This window comes from Homalodisca vitripennis, chromosome 7, assembly GCF_021130785.1.
Source record: "Homalodisca vitripennis isolate AUS2020 chromosome 7, UT_GWSS_2.1, whole genome shotgun sequence".
NCBI classification, from domain to species: Eukaryota; Metazoa; Arthropoda; class Insecta; order Hemiptera; family Cicadellidae; genus Homalodisca; species Homalodisca vitripennis.
In genome coordinates, this window is record NC_060213.1 from 29,259,715 (window position 1) to 29,282,193 (window position 22,479).

Genomic DNA, 22,479 nt, shown 5'->3' on the forward strand with positions numbered 1-22,479 from the left:
GGAGAGAATTTTGTATTTATGTATTTCATCCACAAGGCAACATTCTGTCCTTTGGAATTCCTATCTTCACTGCTTCCACATCAATATTGCTGTTAATGCTTTGTGATTTAAAATAAAACCAATCAAACAAATACTCTTTACAATACTCGAACCAAAATATTCAGCAACTTTTCATCCTTTAACTGATCATCACCTAACATATTTGAAATTTATATGTTCCCCAACAGAAGGATTAGTAGATCAGGCATAGAACACAACTAACAAACTTTCTAATATGCAAGGACGTAGCCAGTGAGGGGGTCCAAGGTGTCCGGAACCCCCCATTTTTAAAGTTTTCAATTAATATTTTAGTAAACGATTATTGTTTTTTAAATAATGCAGTATTACTGACATGTACTGCTGAAAGATCGTTCTTAATAAAGAAACAGGCCAAGAACTTTTTAAGGAACAAAATGGGGCCTTACTCTCTGTGTACCTACGGGGAAATATCAGTTTTCTGGACCCCCCTCAAAAGTTTTCCTGGATACGGTCTCGCTGATACTATCCGAAGCTGTAACACTGACACAATACTATACATACCACAGCCAACTAAGCTAGTTAGCGGGTTGGAGTTGATGTAAAAATTTTAAGCTCCGAAAAACTAAGCATTATGAAAAGATTTCACGAATTGAGCTCATTACGCGAACTGGACTTATTAATGAGAACACCGTTTCGGAGCCGCGATCGTTATCAGATCTATTGAAACGATGAAATTGGCCGCCAAGAACGCCGGGGTGAGTTGTTGAATTAAACCGAGAAGAACAGCACAAAGCTAGTTCGAAGAGCACTCGTTGTTAATTAATCTCTGAAATACGGCAATACTGCTAGAAGCCCTTTATTAGCCATTAAACCGAGGCTAATTCGCAGACTTAGGTCGTTCCAATGGAACTCTTTTATGAAGTTTGAAAGGAAACGCCGGAACGGTATGAGATATAATGGCTCCGGTAATGAAAGCGGTCAGAGGACTCCGCGTTACTCGCTGGCCTGGCCCACGGTTTGTTTTTCACCGACTCTTGACATGGCCAGGGATTTAATTAAAAAGTCGTTGGAGGGGTAAGAGTGAGAGGTCGGAGAGCAATTCTGTTACTAATAAATATCAGAGTATGCCTTGCTATCTGCCCTGTACTGACTGGTTGGGAGTGGCGCAAGGATCGGTATTAGCACCGATTATGTTTTTCGTTACTTTTACTTATTGCGACACACTCATTTCAAATATAAATTGCAACACATGGAAGGTATTAAAAAACAAAATAATTTGATTTTAGTGTAATTTAACATATGATCCAAATGTCACACCTATCATATGAGGAAATAAAGAATTTTCCTGCAGATAAGATATTACTTTATTCAATTTCTAATATAAGTTAAAGACACTTATTTCACTACTGAATGCAAAAGAAATCATTCTAACGGCTACAGTAGAATGTAAATAATGCAACTATTAAGTTCACTCTTGCAATTCTGTTACTAATAAATATCAGAGTATACCCTGCTATCTGCCCTGTACTGGTTGGGAGTGACGCAAGGTTCGGTATTAGCACCAATCATGTTTTTCGTTACTTTTACTTATTACGACACACTCACTTCAAATATAAAGTGTAATACATGGAAGGTTTGAGAGAAAGACCAAAATAATGTAATTTTAGTGTAGTTTAACATATGATCCAAATGTGAGACCTATGATATGAAGAAATAAAGAATTTTCCTAGAGATAAAATATTACTTTATTCAATTTCTAATATAATTTTGAGAAATCGAGTTCACTAATTAATTAAAAAAACTCATTATAAAAGCTACTATAAAATATAAATAATTCACTTATTAAGTACTCTCTTGTATTTTACTTTCTTGTCCGTATGACAAGAACATCGTAGGTCAAATTAAAATTGCCACCTTTCTATTAAACTAAGTAATTCCACATAATAATTTCGTCACAGGTGACCAAACTATAAAAGCTTTTAAAACAGCATTTTTTATACTAATTTTTCAATTCCACAATTTCCCCTTCATGGTTTACTCATAATACCAAATTAAGCATTATACATATAATTGATTTACTTATTTTAGATACTATAACTACATATAACTAGTGAAAGGTTACCCCAAAAGAATTGTGTTCCCAAATTCCTTAATCATAAACGTTACCATTAAGCTAATACTGATAATGCTAAAAGATCAGATAGCGAAGCACTCTTGACAGATTTGGTAAGCACGTTATTTTTTATCCACGCACTCAACACACCGTTAAATAACACTTCCACGCTGCCCCCGGGCGGGGAGAGATCACGACGGACGTAACAGCCAATGTAACAGTCGATCCCTGCCAAAACGGCGCTCGGATTGTCCATAACAATAAACAGTAATGTCCGACAGACGATCCAAGGCCTCTGGTTAGGTTATCCAACTGTAGGGCGTCATCTCTTCTCCGTATCCGAAGTTTATGTCCAGGACATGAGCTCATCGAACAGGATCTGCGCGAATTGATTCTTGACGACTGTGTACTCATGCTTCCTCGATGCGCTCGCTTATGGACGCGTATTTTTACCATCAGAACATAGAAGTCTTCTTGACGCAAATAGACTTTTACCATGGATTATACTTGTACTTTGCGTAATACAATATTAAAACACAATTATTTTAAGTTTCAGTTTTCGAGAAGTATTTTATTTGTTGAAATTTACAAACATTGTCTTTTGATACTTCAACACTGAAAAGAACATGTATGTTTTTACATAGCTAAAAATAGAAGTTTCGACATGTACAGCGAAATATTTCTCAGTAGTTTGATTTTTATAACTACGTAACGGAAATCCAAGAGCATGAAAGATTTTGAATATATACTGCGAGAGTCGTTCAATAAGTCGTTAGAAAATCCTACAGATGAAGCTCGTAAGATTGAAAAAGCAGCATTATTGACTAGACCGCTGTTAAAATTTCAGCTCGAATCATTGCGTAGTTTCGTTGCTATTGACGATTGAAGTGAACAACTTTTGATGTGAGTTTCGAGTTGTTATAAAACATTTTTATTTGAAAGGCTTGCCGCTGAAAGAAGTCAAATCTGAGTAGGATGCAGTTCACGGCACATCCACTCCTGTCTTTTCAACAGTTTACAATTGGGTAAACGAGTGTAAACGTGGCCGTTCATCTGCAAACGATGAACATTGGTTGGGACGACTTAGCAGAAGTGTCTACTCCCGAAATGATTGAAAAAACCGGGAGATAGTTTAGGCTACAGGTATATCAGAAGTTGATGTCGCTTTAATTTTACATGAAAAATGTATAGTAAAATATTTTTTTGATAACTGAGGAAAAAAGAGCAATCGTTTGGTCGACGGCCAAAATAGCTGAAGTTCGATAAACGTTGCAACATCCACCGTATTCCCCAGATTTGGCCCCAAGTGTCTTTTTCCTGTTTCCGAATTCAGAAAAAATGGTTTGGCGAACGACGCCTCCCTTCAAAAGAGGAGGTTATTGAGCAAACGAATGCTTATTTTGAAAAACTCTGAAATCGTATTTTTTTAACGGCTTAAAAGTTTGGAAAATAGACTGGGAAAATATGTAGAGGTGAAAGGATATTATGTTGAGAAATAAAAAAAAACATCGCCGAAAATACTAATTTTTCTATCTTTTTCTAAGGACTTATTATACGATCCTCGTATTACTAAATTACTGATAAATTACCAAAAACTCCAGGTCTTCCAGCCAAGTTATACAAAACTTACAACAATGCAAAGTGTGGTATGAGTATTGAAAACAACTATTTGTGCTGCAACATTCGCTTAACGAATAGAATGCTTAAGGCTGTATGCAGCTTTATACTTGAAGAAGGCGGAAAAAATTCCTCTGCTCGTGTAACAAACTGGTCAGAGGTGAAAGGTCGGCGGATAGAGGACAGCATTTGCTCACATCTTGTACAAGATGCATATTTTCCTGGAGGAAAACATCAAGACTAGTAGGTTCTCACTGGATAGACATTCCTGATCAAACCTGTCTTGTTGAGTCTCCCTCTGAGCTGAAGGACTATCTAGCGATATTTTCTCCAATGGAGATCATTTTAATTCTTCGAATTTCAGTCAGTAATACCAAGAGGTTTTTTCCTAGTAGGCCAATTTCATTTTTTAAATGACAAAACATAAATTCCATCATGGAAAAGAGCACATCTGATATCTTCTCCTGTGACAACAATGAATTTACCCAATTATTTGCATTTCCTTGATTGCACTTAACAAGTTGTCCTTACCGTGGCCGATGGAAAATTTGAAAGGATACCAGGATTTCGGACATTTGAAATTGGTATACCCTCACTCCAAAGTTCTCTGCTGTGCATTACGTGCTGATCTAGTCCGTCTGTGCTTTATTGTGCTATTGCTGTCTTTGGAGACTAACCAGGTAAATGTTTGATTTTTGATGCACAGTTTTCTGGCATGCTAATTGCCATGTTTCTTTTGACTTGTTTATTCACGTGCATGCTTAAACTCATGTTTCAGTTATGTAGCAACTTGAGAAAGAAGATCGATACGGTTCTCGGAACATATGCATTTTTTAATCATAGACATCCAAGTCCAATAAGAACTGTTCTTCCCTGAACTGGGTCCTAATTGCAGACGAAGGTATTGCAGACTGAAACGAATCAGTTTAGACAAATCCTTTCAATAAAGACGTAGCGTCACTCCAAATTCACCACAAAAAGAATTTTAACCCGCAGAAAGCGTTGGAAGTGCTCTAGAGGCAAATCAAACAAATCCAACAGAACAGAAGATCACCGTCCAGGCAGAGCGTTTATCACGCGAGCAAACTCTTGCGAGTGCAGGACAACATTTACTCATGTCCTCGTGTGACAGGACGCTCCTGGTTCCTTACACCACAATTTACATCACTTCCACAAGTCCTGACAGGGAATTCCGCATGCTCCTCATTCCTTGACCAGATGCCAATACGGTGTCACTTGACCTCAGCCTGTCTTCATTGACCTTTCATGTAAATTGTACAACGAGATCTGAGCTCGATATACCTAACCAAGTCCGTAAGCAACACACATGATACAGTGTACTGTATGAATTAAAATGATATATTTGCACTCATATCTCTTTAAATACACTCCTCCCACAAATTTCCATTTGGCCGTTCAGAACATAACTGTTTTTACTCTCTAGGTCATATGATCATTTTAGTCAAATTGTTTCTTGTTGGATAAATGTTCACATTCTAATTGATAACTCCCCTATCAATAGTTCAGCAATTCTTACAGATAAAATAAAATTAGAGTTTCTGGTGCCCTCACAAATCCCTTAAGTCCTAATGGTTCTTAATATTTCTCCTATCGTAGAACATTTACAGTTAGTGGCAATTTAACATTTTGAAATACTTTTTCCAACAATATCCAAATCCAAGACGGCAGACATTTTGAGCAGTTACTCATTTATCACATTTGTAAAACAGTGCATCAGTGCAGACTTTGTGTATTTTACTTGATGATCAATGAATTAGGTTTCAAGTCTTACATTTAGATTAGAGAACGTCTATTAAAAATAGTGCTGCGCTCTATAGACGATGCTGGCACACAGAGTTGCCTTCGTAGTCTCAACAGTTTCGTAATTTGTCAAAAACATTAACATAAACACTATACTGAATAAATTCCTTAGGAACGTAGATAATAATTTTGGACAAGATTCATTCGTCCTAAAGACTGGTAGTGTTGAAAATGATGTATTTTGCTCCATTGATACCAAAGATGATCCATTTATAAATGCTTCTTCAAAAATCTGTAGTTTCTCTAAATCATCCAACTATCTCAACATTCACAAAGGGTCCAAAACAGTACAGAACACTGAGTGCAGTATTATATCGTACAAGCCACTCTACTAGCAACTTTCTAGCTTCCCGACTGTGACGTGACTTAGTTGTAGTTAGAGCCCACAGAATACGTTGTTATTCAACCATCTAGAGCATCTTTAAAACCTGTAGGCTCTGAACACCACATTTAGCCGCTATGTTAACCTCATGGCGAAAGCCGTGCTGGAAGGCGTATCGGGATAATAATTTGAACGAAAATTACAATTTATTTCGAAGTAAGGATGTATTTAGCAGAGAAACAACATCCGCGAGCATAATCGATTCAGAGAGTCCAGGGGCAAGTGATTACACTCAGTAAATGGTCTGTCAGGCCGTCTGTCCGCCCGAAGCTCTGTCGAGGTTGTAGGAGTTGAAAAATCGAGGAAGATCCGTCTCGAAACCCGGCACGGTGGTCCCAAACAATATGGCTCATTATGGGCGAACAGCGCATTAATAGCGTCCATTCGCTGCTCATCAGCCGCTTTAATTGTTTTAAAATTACACGACCTTTTGAATGTTGATTTTTGGAGGCAAGATTGTGATAAGTGTCCTGAGGCTTGACCCATCCCATTCCAGTGCGCGTCGGTTAATGAGATGTTTTGTCTGATGGTGTACCTCCGGGGCCCCTCTTGGGACCTGTCTTCTTTCTTGTCCACTGTGCGCAATCACCGGCTGATTGTAGCCGACGAACTTTACTACCAGCGGATAATCATGATCGATCCCCCGTCAATCTGTTCCCCCGATTGGGTCATTCAGAGGTAGGATCCGCTCCCAACTGTTGGATCATTGCAGCACTGGAGACCTTTCCGGGGGAGATTCGATTGCGAAAAGTGATAACTGAACTACAATAGCACTTATATTGAGTACTTTATAAAATTGTCTACTATTTCATGTCATTAAAGAACGTATAATCCACACATTGATAGACGTATTTTCCTCTGACTTAGTTCATTGACTGAATGTATAAATCTAAATCAAATTGAATTCAAAGAATCCTTTCAGATCAACTGTTGGATCCTTGCAGCACTGGAGATCTTTACGGGGGAGATTCGATTGCGAAAAGCCATAACTGTACTACAATAGCACTTCTTTTAAGTAATTTATAAAATTGTCTACTATTTCATGAATGTAAAGAACGTATAATCAACACATTAATCAAGGACTGTTTCCTCGACTTAGCCCGCTTGTAAATCTAAATCATATTGGATTCTACGAATTCTTCCAGATCATATGCGGAGATTAAATAGAATGACGATTCCCAGAATCCTAGTTATCTATAGTTATCTCGTTGAAGATAAGTAGGAAATGTTATCTGAAAGTCAGGAGAAGAGTAGCGAAAAGTTGGCAAGTAAGAAAATAAGATTTAAATTTGAGATCAGGCATTAAGAAGAGCATTAACGTAAACTAAAATGATCCCTTCTAATATAGGAAAAGAGATTGCAGATGAAATTATTGACAGCGTAGACATTTTATGGCCGATTTCATGTAATACAGGTGTGTTTATGAAAAGTGGGAACTAAATAAACCACTACCAACTCTTGAAGCTTGTGTGTAATTGATGGCGCAAAAGACTGTCAGCCATTCTGTTTGTAATCCGCCGGAAATGTTCCTCAATAAAGTCGTCAGCATGTTCCCTGTGTGAACTACAGATACGGGGTGGAGTCCCCGACACCCTTGAGCACGGCTTGTCACGGCACTTGTCGTGTCTTGTCGTGAGTGTCTCCCCACACCTCCGCTTCTACTTGTCGTGTTCCGTGAGCCGACCCGGTTTCAATTGGAAGTAGCGACAATTGAATGGCGTCTGAGCCGGTGTCACGCAGTCCCTACGGTGTCTGTGCCAAGCACCAATGTCCGCATCGATCTATCCATACCACCTAGCTAATTAACGCCAACAGACAAATTGCCACCTGGTTGTATTGCTGCCTTCCTCGCCAACTGAAGCCGCTGAGCCAGGTGTGTTCAGGGGATACCAGTCGGTTTCATCCTTTACAGGACTAGACCTCCCGGAAAACTTTTTCTCCATACTGAAGGTTTTGGGATAATAGATCACAAACGAGGTAGTAAAAAGGGAAACAAAATGAATTCGACAACCTAAACTTCGAGGTTTTTTCCATAAAATTAGAAGAAGAAATACATCTTTATTGGTGATTCATCAGAAAATGCTAATTGATAAAATAATGACGCTTCTAAACGCCGACCTTAGCATTAAATTGCTCTTATGGCCAGACATGTTCAGTTTGATGACTGAAGCTTACGAACTTCTTAAAATGACTTTGCAAATGAATGGGCTGGAAAGAGGCTTGCCTGAAAATTTTCGATGGCTTCATCAAGCCGAAGATGCAGACCATAGGGGAATTACAAGTATCCTATAAAAGAATGAAGAATTGCATTTCTGGAAATTTGTTAGAAATAGAGGTGCTGTCGAAGTAACGATCTCGCAAGTTACAAGAATTCTGATTCAAAGCCACGGTAATCTTCCAAGTCGTGACCCACTGTGAACATTGGTAGCAACCACTAGTGCTTTAGAAAGCAGCCCCTCTCACGTTCCGGACATAAAGCGACTCCGCCGTTCGCTGCTATGGTATGGTGTTCGGAGTTTATTTGACATATCGGCACTGCCGACATACCTCCCAGTTAAAATGTCCGCTTTAACGCTCCCGTGTGAATCACAACCTCGTAAACAATTGGGGAAAGGTGAGTTGCACCCGGAGTCGTTGCGGCGTACCGCAAGGTTTCGTTATTGTTCCGATTATGTTACCTTCTTCACTGCAATCGTTAACAGAGCTCTGAATAGTAACAATTATACTTATCAAGGAATATTCTGAAAACGGTTACAATCTAACAATTGCTATTAAAATAAAATTTACGAATTTTTAATTTCTCTATATAATAACATCATAGTTGCGCATAACAATGAAAAATTGAAATTTTTTATAAGTATGATATTTGCACACTTCACATTGATGTTGACTATAATTAGAATTCTATTGATTGTGATTCTTTTTTTCTATTTCAGGTCCTGATGTAATCCAAATTTTGAAATACTACCACAGAATATCGGTTCAATGCGAACTAAATCGAAATTGTATGATTGGCCTGATACGTTTAAGATTCATAACTCTTCAATAACCCAGGACAGGGGGGAGGGAACGGCCCGATCCAACGAGCATCGAAAGAAGAATAACATTCCACACTTTTTACCATGTAAATAACTCCTAACAACCGTTGAGGGACACGAAATTACGGTGGCTGTGGCTTTCCAAATTACTTGTCCCGCCGTAACGAGTGTCATATCAATTATGTTTCGGGAGAGAGCGTGTTGTACAAGTCGACACTTTTTGTGACGAGGTGGTGAGGTGGAGGGGGGGACTCTGTCCTGATTATCCCCCGACATTAGCCTCTTACGTTGTCTCCCTTTTAATAAAAAATAATTCGGAGGGAGCACGCTAGGCTGTGATTCTGGCCGCGTCACGCAGGACAACGCTTCCTTCCGTTTCCGGTATCGGGCAGGGGAGTGATAGCGGTAAACAGGTCATCTGTCACGTTACCTCGTGACGGACACCCTGTACTTTTCCTTGATTGCCTTCCATTATTTTGGAGGTGACGTGTCATGGAAGAGATTTATCTTAAAGTCTCACGACGTTTACTTATATTTTTATTTTCTATGATGCTCTGAAAACGGTAGTCTAGAAATGAATTATACATCTTGGTTGGATAAAAATTAAAAATTACATGGGGATTTTGTATTCCAGCAATGGTTTATGTTAAAGAGCGCCTCGTAATTAAGTAGCATATATTTATAACGTCGTGCATCGAAATATCATTGCCATCTCAAAAATCCCAAATGAATTATATTCCAAAAAAGGGAAAGTGGAGTAGAATGAATATTGGTCAATTTCAATAATAAATACTACATTTTCGATTCAGATAATGAGACTCAGTTTATGGTAAATTCTCAATTCTTTTTTATTTTGGATTCATTGATCGTTTTCTTCCCTAATGCCATTTCATGTACAAAGGCACTGTGTTGGAAATTCAGCATTCTTTATTTAGGATTTCTTAGTCGAATCTTCCTACCCATTTTCACTAAATTAACTCACGTTTCCTCTTTATGCCCTTTTAGGTGTGCTTCTTGCCATATTTCCATGAATAATTTTTTGTGAAAAATTTAATCCAGACTTAACAGCGTACTGGATAATTAAGAGACAATCAAACAAAATTGTAATTACAATAATAATGTTTTTATGCACAATAAAATGTTCCACAGTGTAAACTGCGCAAAATAATTTGTTTCCATAAGTTCGTAAACAATATTAGCCCTCAGACCTTCGTTGAAATGTCCTTCAGATGTATTATGGATAAAGTAACGTGTTGGTAGTTGATACATCTGAGCTAGCTACTTTGAAGTTAGTTATATAAGGCATTTTGTTACTCTAAGGTAATTTGGTCTAAAATAGCAAAGGTTTAAGAAAGGTTTCACAAAACTTCAATACAGCACGAAATTATCAAGTATTTTTACATTGCATGTATTTGTTTTGATTTCAATTCTCATGGGCTGGCAAGTAAGCAGTGCGGCATGACCAAAAAGACAATATTACAGACTCTATGTAAAGTGTTATGTGAGTGGGAAATTTATTACTTAAAATTTGATCATTAAAAAAAGATGTTTAATAGAATAAACTGAAAATACTGTAAGATATTATATGTCTAACAGTCTATGTTATTAAAGCAGTCAGATATGAATTTTAATGTTGTTTTCCAAAGCGAACGTTTAGGCAGTGTATTATTGTATGATAAATATGAGAGTAGATCGGCTAATATGTAATGAGCAGTGGTACCACAGCAGATAAGGTGAAATTCCCTAGAAATTCCCGCAGCCGACATTCCTGGCGTTGTTAGCGCGCTGGCCTGCTAGCTCATAATTATTGTAGACCCATAGCATTATTGCTACTCTTACAGTGTTTATTGAAAGCTCGCCCAGCAATGGGCTGAGTAAATATGCGAATAATTAAATTTTATTGGAGTTTTACTGCGTATTATTTCATCGCCGCTCTGCGCGAGGCGCAGCGGTCTCTCTAGGATTCTTGATTATTCGCGGGCAGTTCGTGGAATTTGTTTATCGCCGAGGCCGAGATACCTGCTGGAACGAAATAAATTTAACGAGGAGGACAAGTAATTTCGCCTTAATCTAACAAGATTGTTGAATCATGAAATTATCATCTTTCCACCGTTTTTAACGCACTGCTGATGTGCGTTACATTGAATGGAATACATTTGTTATGTAGTATTGACCATTAATGCAAAGGTGTTAATACAGAAGTAGGTCCAATAGCAGTTTCACTTCATGGCAAAATATTCTTCCGGATAGGTTCACTCAAATGTCAGGGTTAATTACAAGACAGAGCATTATCGCCCTGAATTTTCCCTTTTGTACATTATGTATATATAACAAATAAAGTCATTTGAATTTGAAATGCATTGACTGCAGTCTATACTGTAGGTGTAATTTTTGCTTTCTTGTAAAAGTAGATTTATAGGTTATGTAGCGCCCATTATGAATATTTGCTTTCTTTATGGATTTAAAAAGTACAAAATTCCACCTTATGGCAGTTACGCTTTTTCCCAACACTGTAGAAACAATGTGGAAGAGATATATACTAGAATATAAGCCTCCTTTTCATGTTCTATATGCTCCAACCAAGAAATGAGCTAGTGTAGCCTTTTTACGGACATGTTTCGACTAAAATACAAATCATAATTACAGATAACGTAACTATTATGGGAAAGGTTGATTGAATGTTGAGTTTAGCTCCAGTGTAACAACTGGGATCTGACTCTGTTACAGACTTGACTCCTGGAATCTGGAGTCATGTTCCTCTGAAGAGATCCAGAAAAAGTTGGCAACGAAGAAGCTCATCATGAACTCTTTATCATTTTGATATCAGGTACAAATTACAAATTTGTACACGTAATTTGTGCAAAGACTGAATTAAGAATTTGTCTTTGTTTTGGACGATGAAAGGACTGTGAAAGAAACCGTGGTTTTCGGAAATTTGCTGTCGTTAAGTGGTAGAACACAATCATTAACACTACGTTTCGAAATCTGCAATCTGATCTCTTCTTCATGTAAATGTAGACCTCGAAATGCCGAGTTACTAATTGTATTGTATCACTGAACGTTGGAAAATTTCCGGAAAAATCATTCATATAAGATTTTAAATAACTCGAAAAGGATAATGAGCAGTATAAGTGGAAAAGCTCTTGGTTACCAGGAAGGGTCGATAAAGGCGGAGAAGAAGGATCATCAACCGGGGAAGAATCCCCCAAACCATTAACTGGGGCCATTAAGGCTGTCAATTCCCAAGATGTCCTGCGACAGTATCGAAGGAGCAGGACGGGATCAAATAATGAATAGCCCAGGACACGGCACGCTAGTCGGGCACGCGTTGCGTGCAGCACGCGGCCCTATTGACACTTTAACGGCGCATTGACAGTGCTACGTTGTCCGCCCTTTGTCCCTTGCCCTTCGCCCTGTTACAATGCAGGTGTAAAAATGACGGAACCAAATGGAAGCAGAATGTTTCCACATTGTGACCAGAATTGTCGTTGTGGTATGGTAAATATAAACAAGCCTTACAAGTTATTGCTGTGGCAGAGAATACACAAATTTCCAACAATTTTAAATTTATGATGCATTTTTGATGTTGAAGGGATTTGTGAAATAAATTTAATATTATTGGACAATTATAGATTTACTTGTGCACCAATAATTTGTTTTCCAATAGGAAGAGCTCCATTTTCAGTGGAAGTTTTACAACGTTCCGGTAAGAATAGGTTGTGGGAAATCCCTAATTCTTTGTAGGAATTATGTTTGTACAAAATATAAAGATTCGACTCAATTGATTTCGAGATAACGTACGACAGAAGATAAAAAGTTATTCGCCTCCAGGAATGATAGGCTTCACTGACGCTCAGCCAAATTCCACGGACATACTTGCACCGCATCAAATGCAATCCTGCCATGTAGGAATGGAGTTTCGTGCGAAAGGTGAAGTCTGTACCTCAATTCATTCTCAATATCATATCATACGGAAAGACAGACAGACCCACACAGAAGAAAAACGTTATAAGCTACCTGGAATGACACTCACTGAAATCAAACGTAGGGACTTGTATTATTATCAAACTCGATCTGGCCTATATAGGAATGAAGTTCAATGCAAAATTTCAAGACTATAGCTCAAAATATGCGTGCCGATAGAAAGACAGATGGGCAGATATAATAGAAATGTTGCCAGCCCCTTGAATGACAGAGTGACAGGCTTTGCTGATGCTCAGCCAAAATACATACACATACATGATATAAATACTAAGAATGCGTTGCAAAAACCTATGTAAGGCACATGCGTGTTTCATCTTATAGTTACTACCGAACTTTAGACCTCCAGTGAAACTATTCAAGTTTGTTTCCATCTCATGAAATAGTGTGTTGTCAAATATAAAATGTTACACCAAATATACGACTTAAACGCATTAAACTCTCTGACAGTCCTTAACTATATTGCTTTTCTCAAATAGTAAAACTTAAAATAAAAATAAATGTAATAAACTAGACAGTCTCTACCCGTATTAATTATATTACTTTAAAAGTCCCAGTGGTATGTTTCAAATACAGATACAGCCGAAAGTCACTATAATACATCAAGTAGTTGTTTAATATTAAATCCTAACATTGTCCATGTTTCAAAAATTATAAAATATCTCAACTGCATCTTTATCGTTCTACAGTAAATTAATGTTTCAAAAACTCACCCAGTACTCAAAATCCAATAGCGGGCTGTGTCCGTAACACGCCCAAGACACCAACTCATCTGAATGCCGCATTCTCATGGCAGACCGCCGGCGAAAAACACTGTGACTAAAACCGAACCTTGAGGAACGCCCCTTCCTGAATGAACTTACCACCGGCTTAGTAATACATATTTAACGACGTCTCCGCTGTTGCTAGCCTATCCCGGTTACAGTTTCTTTTGAACAGCTGTCCGGGTGAAGAAGGGCAGAGATGAAACTGTTTAACTTTTTGTCGCGCGCCAACCGCGAAATGTAAACGCGAGTTCTGAAAAAAGGCGAAGCGAAATTTAAATAAGCGATTATTCGGCCCACTTATGAGGGTTTATTGTTGGGTCGTAAGTGTTAATATATATTCATGAGAGACGGCGGATATGTGGATCGTGGAAAAAAAACACCGTTGCAACAGTATCTCTCCAGAAAACGTCTTCATGTCACCGATGAGAAATGGGAGTGAGCATTTGCAAATTGAGGTTATTATACTTATTTTGAGGTATACGTAATTCCTACGTAAAAGCAGTATCATCACATTCGGGCCATTTACAATAAGATTAATTCTAAATTAATTAATCTTAAAATTATATTAAAGGTCTAAAATATCTAAGATTTAAGATTTGTTTTATTAATTTATGTTTTAGATTGATTATTTTTTTATTTTGATTTTTTAATTTTTTTTAGATTAATTTTTTACTTAAAAAACTCACAAGTATTTTTTAGATTTTAAAGTTTTGACCAAGACGTCAGTTTTTAGAATGACTGTGAAGCCTATGTAAAACTAGTTTCAGTTTCATTGAAAACAGATTACTATTTATTTTGATTGAATCTGTAAAGTAATCAAATAAAACCACCTAACAGCACTATGTGTCACTTTTTTTGGTTAAACTGGTAAAATGTTGTAAACACAAACGTAGATAGCCTTCACTATAAAACGGGACGGCTCTTTCTCGGCCAGAATAAACGGTGTGAATATCGTTTATTTACGGCCCGTTACTTATCCGTGTGCCATAAACTGTCACTGGGCCGCCGAAAGTACGTTCGTCTAAGGGCAATTCCCACGTGTCGAATAGGGCGGTTAGTTTGTTTTACGATACACGGGCAATTCCTGGTCCGGCGGCGCGGGCGCGCGGCGGTACGGTGCGGCGTAACCTTTGCTCGGCCGGGCACGACATTGTCGACCCATCGCCGATTTTTGAAAGATTTAGATCGGGCAAATTGGCGTCCACGGGAGATGAACGGCCGCATTTCCCCGAAGTTGACAGATTAATTCTACGGCGACCTTTGTTTTGGGCTCGGCCAGACGGCCGGACGGACGGGACGTGTTTTAACCGGTGATTACTGGCGGAGACCCGTGCGGTCATTATCCCGCCGTGACCCGTCTTGTCGCACCTGTACCGTCACTTGGCAGTTGAGTTGAGTTAGGTGGCCGATTTGGAACTGACAGTCCCTCCCTCTCTCTCGCTTGAGCCACGGCTGAGACCCCACGAGCCGGCTCCAGAGGATCACACTCTACAGCCTGATCGTGGAAGGAAGGAGAAGAATTCAAAAGGGCTCGAGGCCTCAACAGTGGACACTGCTTTTACCATCACTGCTAAAGATGGATTTCAAGAGATGTTACAATGAGAAATGCACTTAGTCTAGAAATCGTTACGATCCAAAACAGATACTAAAAGCAATGACTATCTTTTCTTTTTTGAAGAATTTTAAAAGATCTTAACAGCCCATCAGTCGAGAAAAAAATGTTCGTTTTCACAACACAACTTATTTCTTGTGGCAATCTTAGATAAATTGTTCGCAAGAAAGAGACTGATCTTCAGCCACCGTAATTTTCGTAGTATCAAGTCTAAATTAAAAGGGTTAAAATCATAAAATGGAAATTATTTGTAGATCCTACATTTTTACTTGGCACGCTTTCAACCAACATTAGACGCGTAATATTATTAAGGTCAACGTTAGCTGACGAGATACAGAGATAGAAATAGGTAACCTCTAGGATATTTTAGCACTACACGGGATGGTGCAGTGGTAGCAGGTTCGGCGGTTAACGCGAGATAAGCGAATCAAGCAACGTCTTTGTGACTGCTGCTTGGATGGGTGACCGCTGAGCGATCCTGCCCTTGCAAGCAACCCGCTTGCGCGGCTATTAGTGGTGTTTCGGAAATCACCTTTAACCAGTTACTCCACAGGTTGTGTTAGAGAGGGCTTCTCAGCCCTAACTTCGCCTGGTAAAATAAGACATGAGTACTACCTAAATAAAATTCGGACAAGACGTCTAGGGGTCAATATCTAAACAAGTACTACAATTCTTCAGCCGTGAGCTGTATCACCAATGGTACGTGCTAGGTCTGACCATCGGATGATGCGCACGAAACAAATTTTCCAGTGATACTCCTTGTTTTATCTTCTCTATGATACAAAATGCCTAAACTAACCTCCAATTCTAATACCAGCGCTGCTAAGACACTAATCCATTCCAACATTGCTACTTACTGTTGCTTATTTATCTTAAGATACCGTACCAAATTGAAATTGTTGACGAAATAGTAAAGAAATGTTGACTAAGCAATGTTTTATCTGACAGAGTTTATAAATAAAAAACATAATTAGAATTTTAATCCAACAGTAAGATTGTTTGGCTCATTAAAGATATTGAAACGTGAAACTCAAAAACATAGTGTGTGAAATGAATGCCCTCAGTGTGATGCCCTTATGGGGTTGGGTAATTTAATGAGGGTAATTGGGTATAGTGGCGATCATCATGATTTCCAAGGACAACCTCAATAAGGTTAGTGGGGAATAATAAATGAGGATAAGATGTCCAACGAAATACTTCAGTCAGAGGGGTTTCGTAGGGTGAACTAGTTGTGCTTGTTCTTTCCACATAATATATGTTACTTCCTTTCGGTTCAGTCGAGTTTATGTTTCCTTCCTTAAGACCCAATTTCAGCGATTTCCTCTCTGCAGACTCCCACGGCCACGCAGCAGCCAGTCAGGTTTCCCGAGGAAACCGGAAGTAATATTATGACGTCACACGAGTCGGAGCGGCGTCATCAGCCAACCTTGTCACACGAGGTATGATTCCATGAGAAAAACTTCAAGCCTGCCTTTCACATGTTTGCCGCATTCATGAATATACTTATTGCCGCGGCTATTCCTGGAGTCTGGACTGATTGCGCATTGCAGATCTAATAAAACCTTCAACTGCACGTTCCATGGGAGCTGGGTCAACCACGTCCAGTCTACAAGGTGAGGAGTATAAGGAAAAACTTGCGAGGCCTTGTCTTTCTTGCAAATAATTATGTGGTATGAAGCTTATTTTATAACTGCTTCTGTAAGATCACAATATTACCTATAAATAAAGAAATAATTGAAACTTGAGCAGGATAAACACGAGTCCTTCTTTTCAACCTTGCAGCTGGTTCAACAATGTTTTTTAACAGTTTACTTTGGATTATTTCAAGACTATTCTCATTGACCGCTAAATTAATCATTTTCCAGCAAACAATACCACCATTTTTGCTATCTAAAAAAGTGCTATGAATTGACTTCGAAATTCAGGTTCCAAGGTCAGCTTTAGATTTTTGGGATTTTGGGGGTATGTGGCTTCCTTGATGTATTGGCTTGGAACTTAACGCCAGGCTAAATCGAAAGACCATTGCGTTAGGTCCTATTATCGCATATAATGGTCCTAAAAGGTCAGGCTTACAGTTCCAAAAGCCCTCAGAAATTGGGAAGGAAAAGTAACAAATAACATATCAATTCCTACTTTGTAACAATATGGTTTTTAATGCGTGTGCTGTTATGTATTACTCATGCTAAACATTTACTTACACTTCACGTTCCTCTTTTTATACGTTTTGTAAGAACATTTTACTTGTATCTATGCGAAAACGCTTATCCTCGCATTCTTTACAGACCAGTAAAATCAATAAACAATAACATACACAATGTTCACATCAGCTTACATATTTAAAACGGATTATTAATACAACCACTGTAGTGATGCAGCAACGTTTACTTTGAAAATTTGACGAAAATTCTGACTATTTATTCACCAAGGCATTTCTTATGGAGACGTTTCCAAATTTAGGGGCCAGTGGGGCGAAGCCCGGGTTATTTAATCGTACTATAATTTTCAAAAAGTGTCCTGGAATTCGGGTTCCTATGCAAAATGTAAACCAGAGTTTGCAAGGTGATAGTAGGAATTGAAGAAGGCCAAGAGAATTGATTTATCCATGACAAAACAAAACGGTCGACAGAAATGGATCGCAGCTGAGCAATCAGTGACCAACAAAAAGAAACACGCCACTCACAACTGCACTGTCCATAAACAGCGGGGACGCGCAATCAAAACATCCAGCAGGGAGAAGAGGAGCGAATTAATAAAGAGAAAACCACGTAATTGTCGGAACATTAAGGAGCAAATAAAGTTTAATTCGTGTATAATAGCAGGGCCTCGCACCTGGCCACGGCAATCAACACAGGCTATAATTAGGCAGACGACAAAATCTCCGGTACGGCTCTCAGAGGCACGCCCACCCGAATCTAGATAAATTATACCAATTTCCAAGATATAGTAGCGCGTCGTGAGCAAGCCTGCACGACCACGGGCCCAAATAACGCCGCTTGACAGCCAAATGGAGACCGGGTAGGATTGGGTGGATGGGATGGGCCCGCCGCCGAGCCGTTCCGCTCAGTGGAATCCGATAATTTCTTCAGTTACCGAGCTAAAAAAATTAATCCCCTCTTGTGGCGTCTATGGAACACTCAATTGTGCTCACTATTAGCGATGAAGCGGTGTTTATTTGATACTAGCCGTTTTCCCGCGGCTTCGCACGATAGCTTTACTCACGTATGAGTACAAGTGAACTATATATTTCCAGGGCCGATGTCGAGTTTATGTTCTTTACCACGATCAAAAATGTATAGGCAAATAAATATACATCAAAACTTAGCGCCTTCAAATATTGTTTGGCAATTTAATATACGCGTCTGTCTCGTAATTACAGTCTATAATGTGCAGGCGCTTTGATAACTTTTATATTTTGCAGCGTCACCTCGTGGCGAGTTACATCAATGGGCATACCATATAAACCTTCTACGTGGAAAAAATACGTATACATACAAATTTTCATAATGATCGGTCAAATAGTTTCGGAGACTATGAAGGACATACAGACAAACATTCATATACTAAAAACTAGTATTGTACCTACAAAAATTTAATGGCACCCACTACTAAATATCATATGGCAGATCCCAAGTAATATAAGTAATTAAGCATGGGTCCGATTAGATTGGATTCTGTGAAAGAATCGGACTACGTTACGTTTCAGGGTAGCCTATTTACAGATATGTACCCTGATCCGTTAATATTTACAATATATATATATATATATATATATATATATATATATATATATATATATATATATATATATATATAATTTCAAACCCATGTTTAATCACTTATATCACTTGGAAACTTCCATATGATTTTTAGTAGTGTTTTAGTGGGTGCAATTCAATTTTTAGTGGGTACAATACCAGTTTTTAAGTAGCGAGAATGAATACAATTGCTACGAGATTAGCAGGAGCTTAGCAAATAATTCTACGTCCAGAACACGAGAAAATTCTTTTTAGAACTTCTGCGCCCGTAATAAAGACATTTACGATCATACTTTTTGGACCTAACCCTTTTTATGAAAAATAGACTTAATGTTGTATTTGAGTTCCCTTTTCGAATTTTGCACAGAATATGATTTATACGTTTGAAATTCAAGTTTTGACCTTCAATATCTAAGAAAAGGATAACGATTAATTCTTAGGGTTCGGAGTTAAATTCTTGTTTTTGTTCCTTTTCAAATTTTGTACGAAGATGTGGAAATTGTTGATCGGGTTGCGTTGCGCTTCTTCCTGAGAACATCTTTTGAATACGCCAAAATGTACACAATGTCTCTCTGTTGTAAAAATATAAAGTTTCCCGAGCTTCCCAAAAACTTCAAGATGATGGACTTCTATCAACCTTCACTGTATATTTAACTTTTCGACGCCTTAACTTCACAAAAGGCGTAATTTCCTAAATATTTTGTTTGCCCATTGAGTATAATGAAACACTGGTAACACGTTTATGTTGCATTTTTAAGGACTTTACTATGGAATTTTAACTATACTGTTTAGACTCTTCGAAAACAATTTAGATGATTGGAATTGCATCTTTAAGGTTTAATTTGAATTAGGGAGAACCCTTTAAAACCCCGTTTTCATTAAAAATTAAAAAAAAAAAACTGTTGGCATCTCTTTATTTTTATCATACTTAGTGAAATTCTGTATTGCGAATGACCTGAGAACCAATCGTGTTCTCTGCTTATCGTGTTCTGTTGCACTCAAAATCTGTACTGGAGGAAAACTCCTAGAGTAAGAGAGTAAGAAAGAGATAGACTCACGGTGCAGATAGTCGGTGCCAGAGCGAAATGGGGTTCAGCGGAGGTCCGGGTAGAGCTGTTGGTGCTGCTCGACGTTGTGACGACACTCCCTGGACCCTCGGGCCTGAAGAACCAGGAGGCCACGGACGCCCACTGTAACAATCCACGACAGAGGTCAGAACCCTCACAACTGCAATGTGGATCTGAGGATAACAAGATTACGGAGATTTGCCTTCAACGCAATCACGACGTTTCCAACTTACCTGCTCTGGTGCGTTCGTCAGATGGTTTTTATGTACGTACTCTACAGTGGTTTTTCATTTCATGATCTTCTTGAATTTGCTACTGGGTTGAGGGTTGAGGACTTTGGAGTTTTATCACAATGTTTTTGATACGTTTACTTTTGTTAATTCAAAATTGGGGTTTTATGATTTTATACTAGAAGAAGAGGGAAGATATTGATCTCGAAACGTCAAGTTTCTTTCTGTACCAGGCAAATATCCGTTATATTGTTACTCTTTTAAGCCATCCACTATAAACAAAAGAATGGATGTGAATATTTTAAAAAATTGTGTAATACCGTATTAGTTTTGTTCCACAGATCCATTACAAAATATATTCGTAAGTCAGTAGTGTTACGGTTGATTTAAAAAATTTGCAATTATTTTGTAGGAGCAATCTTTTAAATACTCAGTGCACCTTGTTTGTCAATATCCTTTAATTAAGTAATCACTACGTTGTTTCAACAGTGGTTCTCTTTTATAACTAAATAATCTTTTTCCACATCTGTCTGAAGGTCCACCAAATAATTGTAGGCTATATATTACCACAACAGTTTAGCGAACATCATTTTAGTTGTTAGACTTACGCTGCGAGTCAAACCTTTTTCAGTTTTACGTGTCTTAAGTGGAGGTAACCGAAATATTTCAAGACAGTAATACAATCATGTTAGCAATGTTTTATCAAGTGAACCAGGGAACTTAGAATGTATTTCTGAGAAGCTAAGCTGTTACGCAAAAAAGCTGTTATTATACAAAAATTAATACATTGAATTTTAGGGGTTATTATTTTATAAATATAGAAATATATAATTGTATTTGAGTTTTGTATAAATTTTAATAGATATATAAATGTGTATTACTTAAAAACACGTTTTATTTAAACCAAAAACTCTCTTAGGTAATAAAACAGATTATAATAATAAAAATGTGTGTGCAGTTTCATTTTCTACAGTAAAAAAGTGGATTTTATGGCTTATAAGATACGAAAATTTGCTTTTATTTAATAATTTTGGATAAAACTTAACGTAATATAGTACATGAAACTTTTCGTTAAAAACATAATCAATACAAATGTAAAAATGCGTTGCATGTATATCAATGAACATATTTCTTAATTAGCTTAAATTAGCTAAATTGTATCTTCAGTAAACTAGTAACAGTAGTTTCAAAATCACTTAAAAATAATTTTTTTATATAAACAAAACATTTCTTTAGATGATAAAACTAGTTTACACTTCTTTTTCTAACTGATTTTAGTTGCTAAAAAATAAGAACGTTTATTTTTATTTAAGAGTTTTGTATAAAACTGAACGTAATATACATGTAACTTTGTATTAAAGTGAGAATTAATATAAATGTAAAAAATACGATACATCTATACACACAAATTTTTCTTCCTGTCCACTAACTAAATTTGGTGAGTCAACCAGCACAGAAGTCTACGTTCGCAACATAAAGGGAGAAGAATTGACAATATTTACTGGATGGAGGAGAGGTCGTTACGTAAGGTTAGGAGCTAGCGTGGTCTCCGACACGAGTCCAATATAAAAGTTAGATTGGTTTCGAGAGACATCATTTCTCATGGTTTGTCCCCCCTCCCCCCGCGCCGGGGCAGTGCAGGGCCGGGGGCCTGAGCGTCTAATTTGTGGCAAGTCGGGGCCCGGACACCGGACCTCGGTCAGTCTATTCAGATTATCTCCCTATTGGAAAATTACAGTCGTAAATAATACCAGAGCACAGGGTGCAACAATGTTGGGCACGGCCCTGGGGCGTTTTCAGGTTCTACACTGAATAGTCAAAGTTGTCAAAGACTTGCTTAGGAACTTAGAAAAACGAAAAAAACCACTCTCGCTAAGTTGTTTATTAATGTCGTTGAAACACTTATAATGACCAATACCGTTAATGATAATGAAAATACCGAGTAAATTTTTCTTCCATGAATAACTACTTTATGTTTATTATTATGAAGAAAATTGAATTAATATATCATATACGAGGTTTTAGCTCGTATATTTACCACTGAAGTGTTTCAAACATACAACGTTTCGAGAATTGGT

The 22,479-nt window shown here is 37.9% G+C and overlaps 2 protein-coding genes across 9 annotated transcripts in view; both read right to left on the reverse strand.

Annotated features, from left to right (window-relative positions):
* Nucleotides 1-22,479, reverse strand: part of LOC124365788 (myosin heavy chain, striated muscle-like) — a 654,015-nt gene that overhangs the window by 208,629 nt on the left and 422,907 nt on the right. The window lies entirely within an intron of this gene.
* Nucleotides 1-22,479, reverse strand: part of LOC124365787 (zinc finger protein basonuclin-2-like) — a 213,591-nt gene that overhangs the window by 123,263 nt on the left and 67,849 nt on the right. For all 5 annotated transcript variants that reach the window (XM_046821801.1, XM_046821800.1, XM_046821804.1 and 2 more), the window contains one exon: nt 20,163-20,294. In XM_046821801.1, the coding sequence (XP_046677757.1) occupies nt 20,163-20,294 (132 nt within the window). The remainder of the gene's footprint in view (nt 1-20,162; nt 20,295-22,479) is intronic.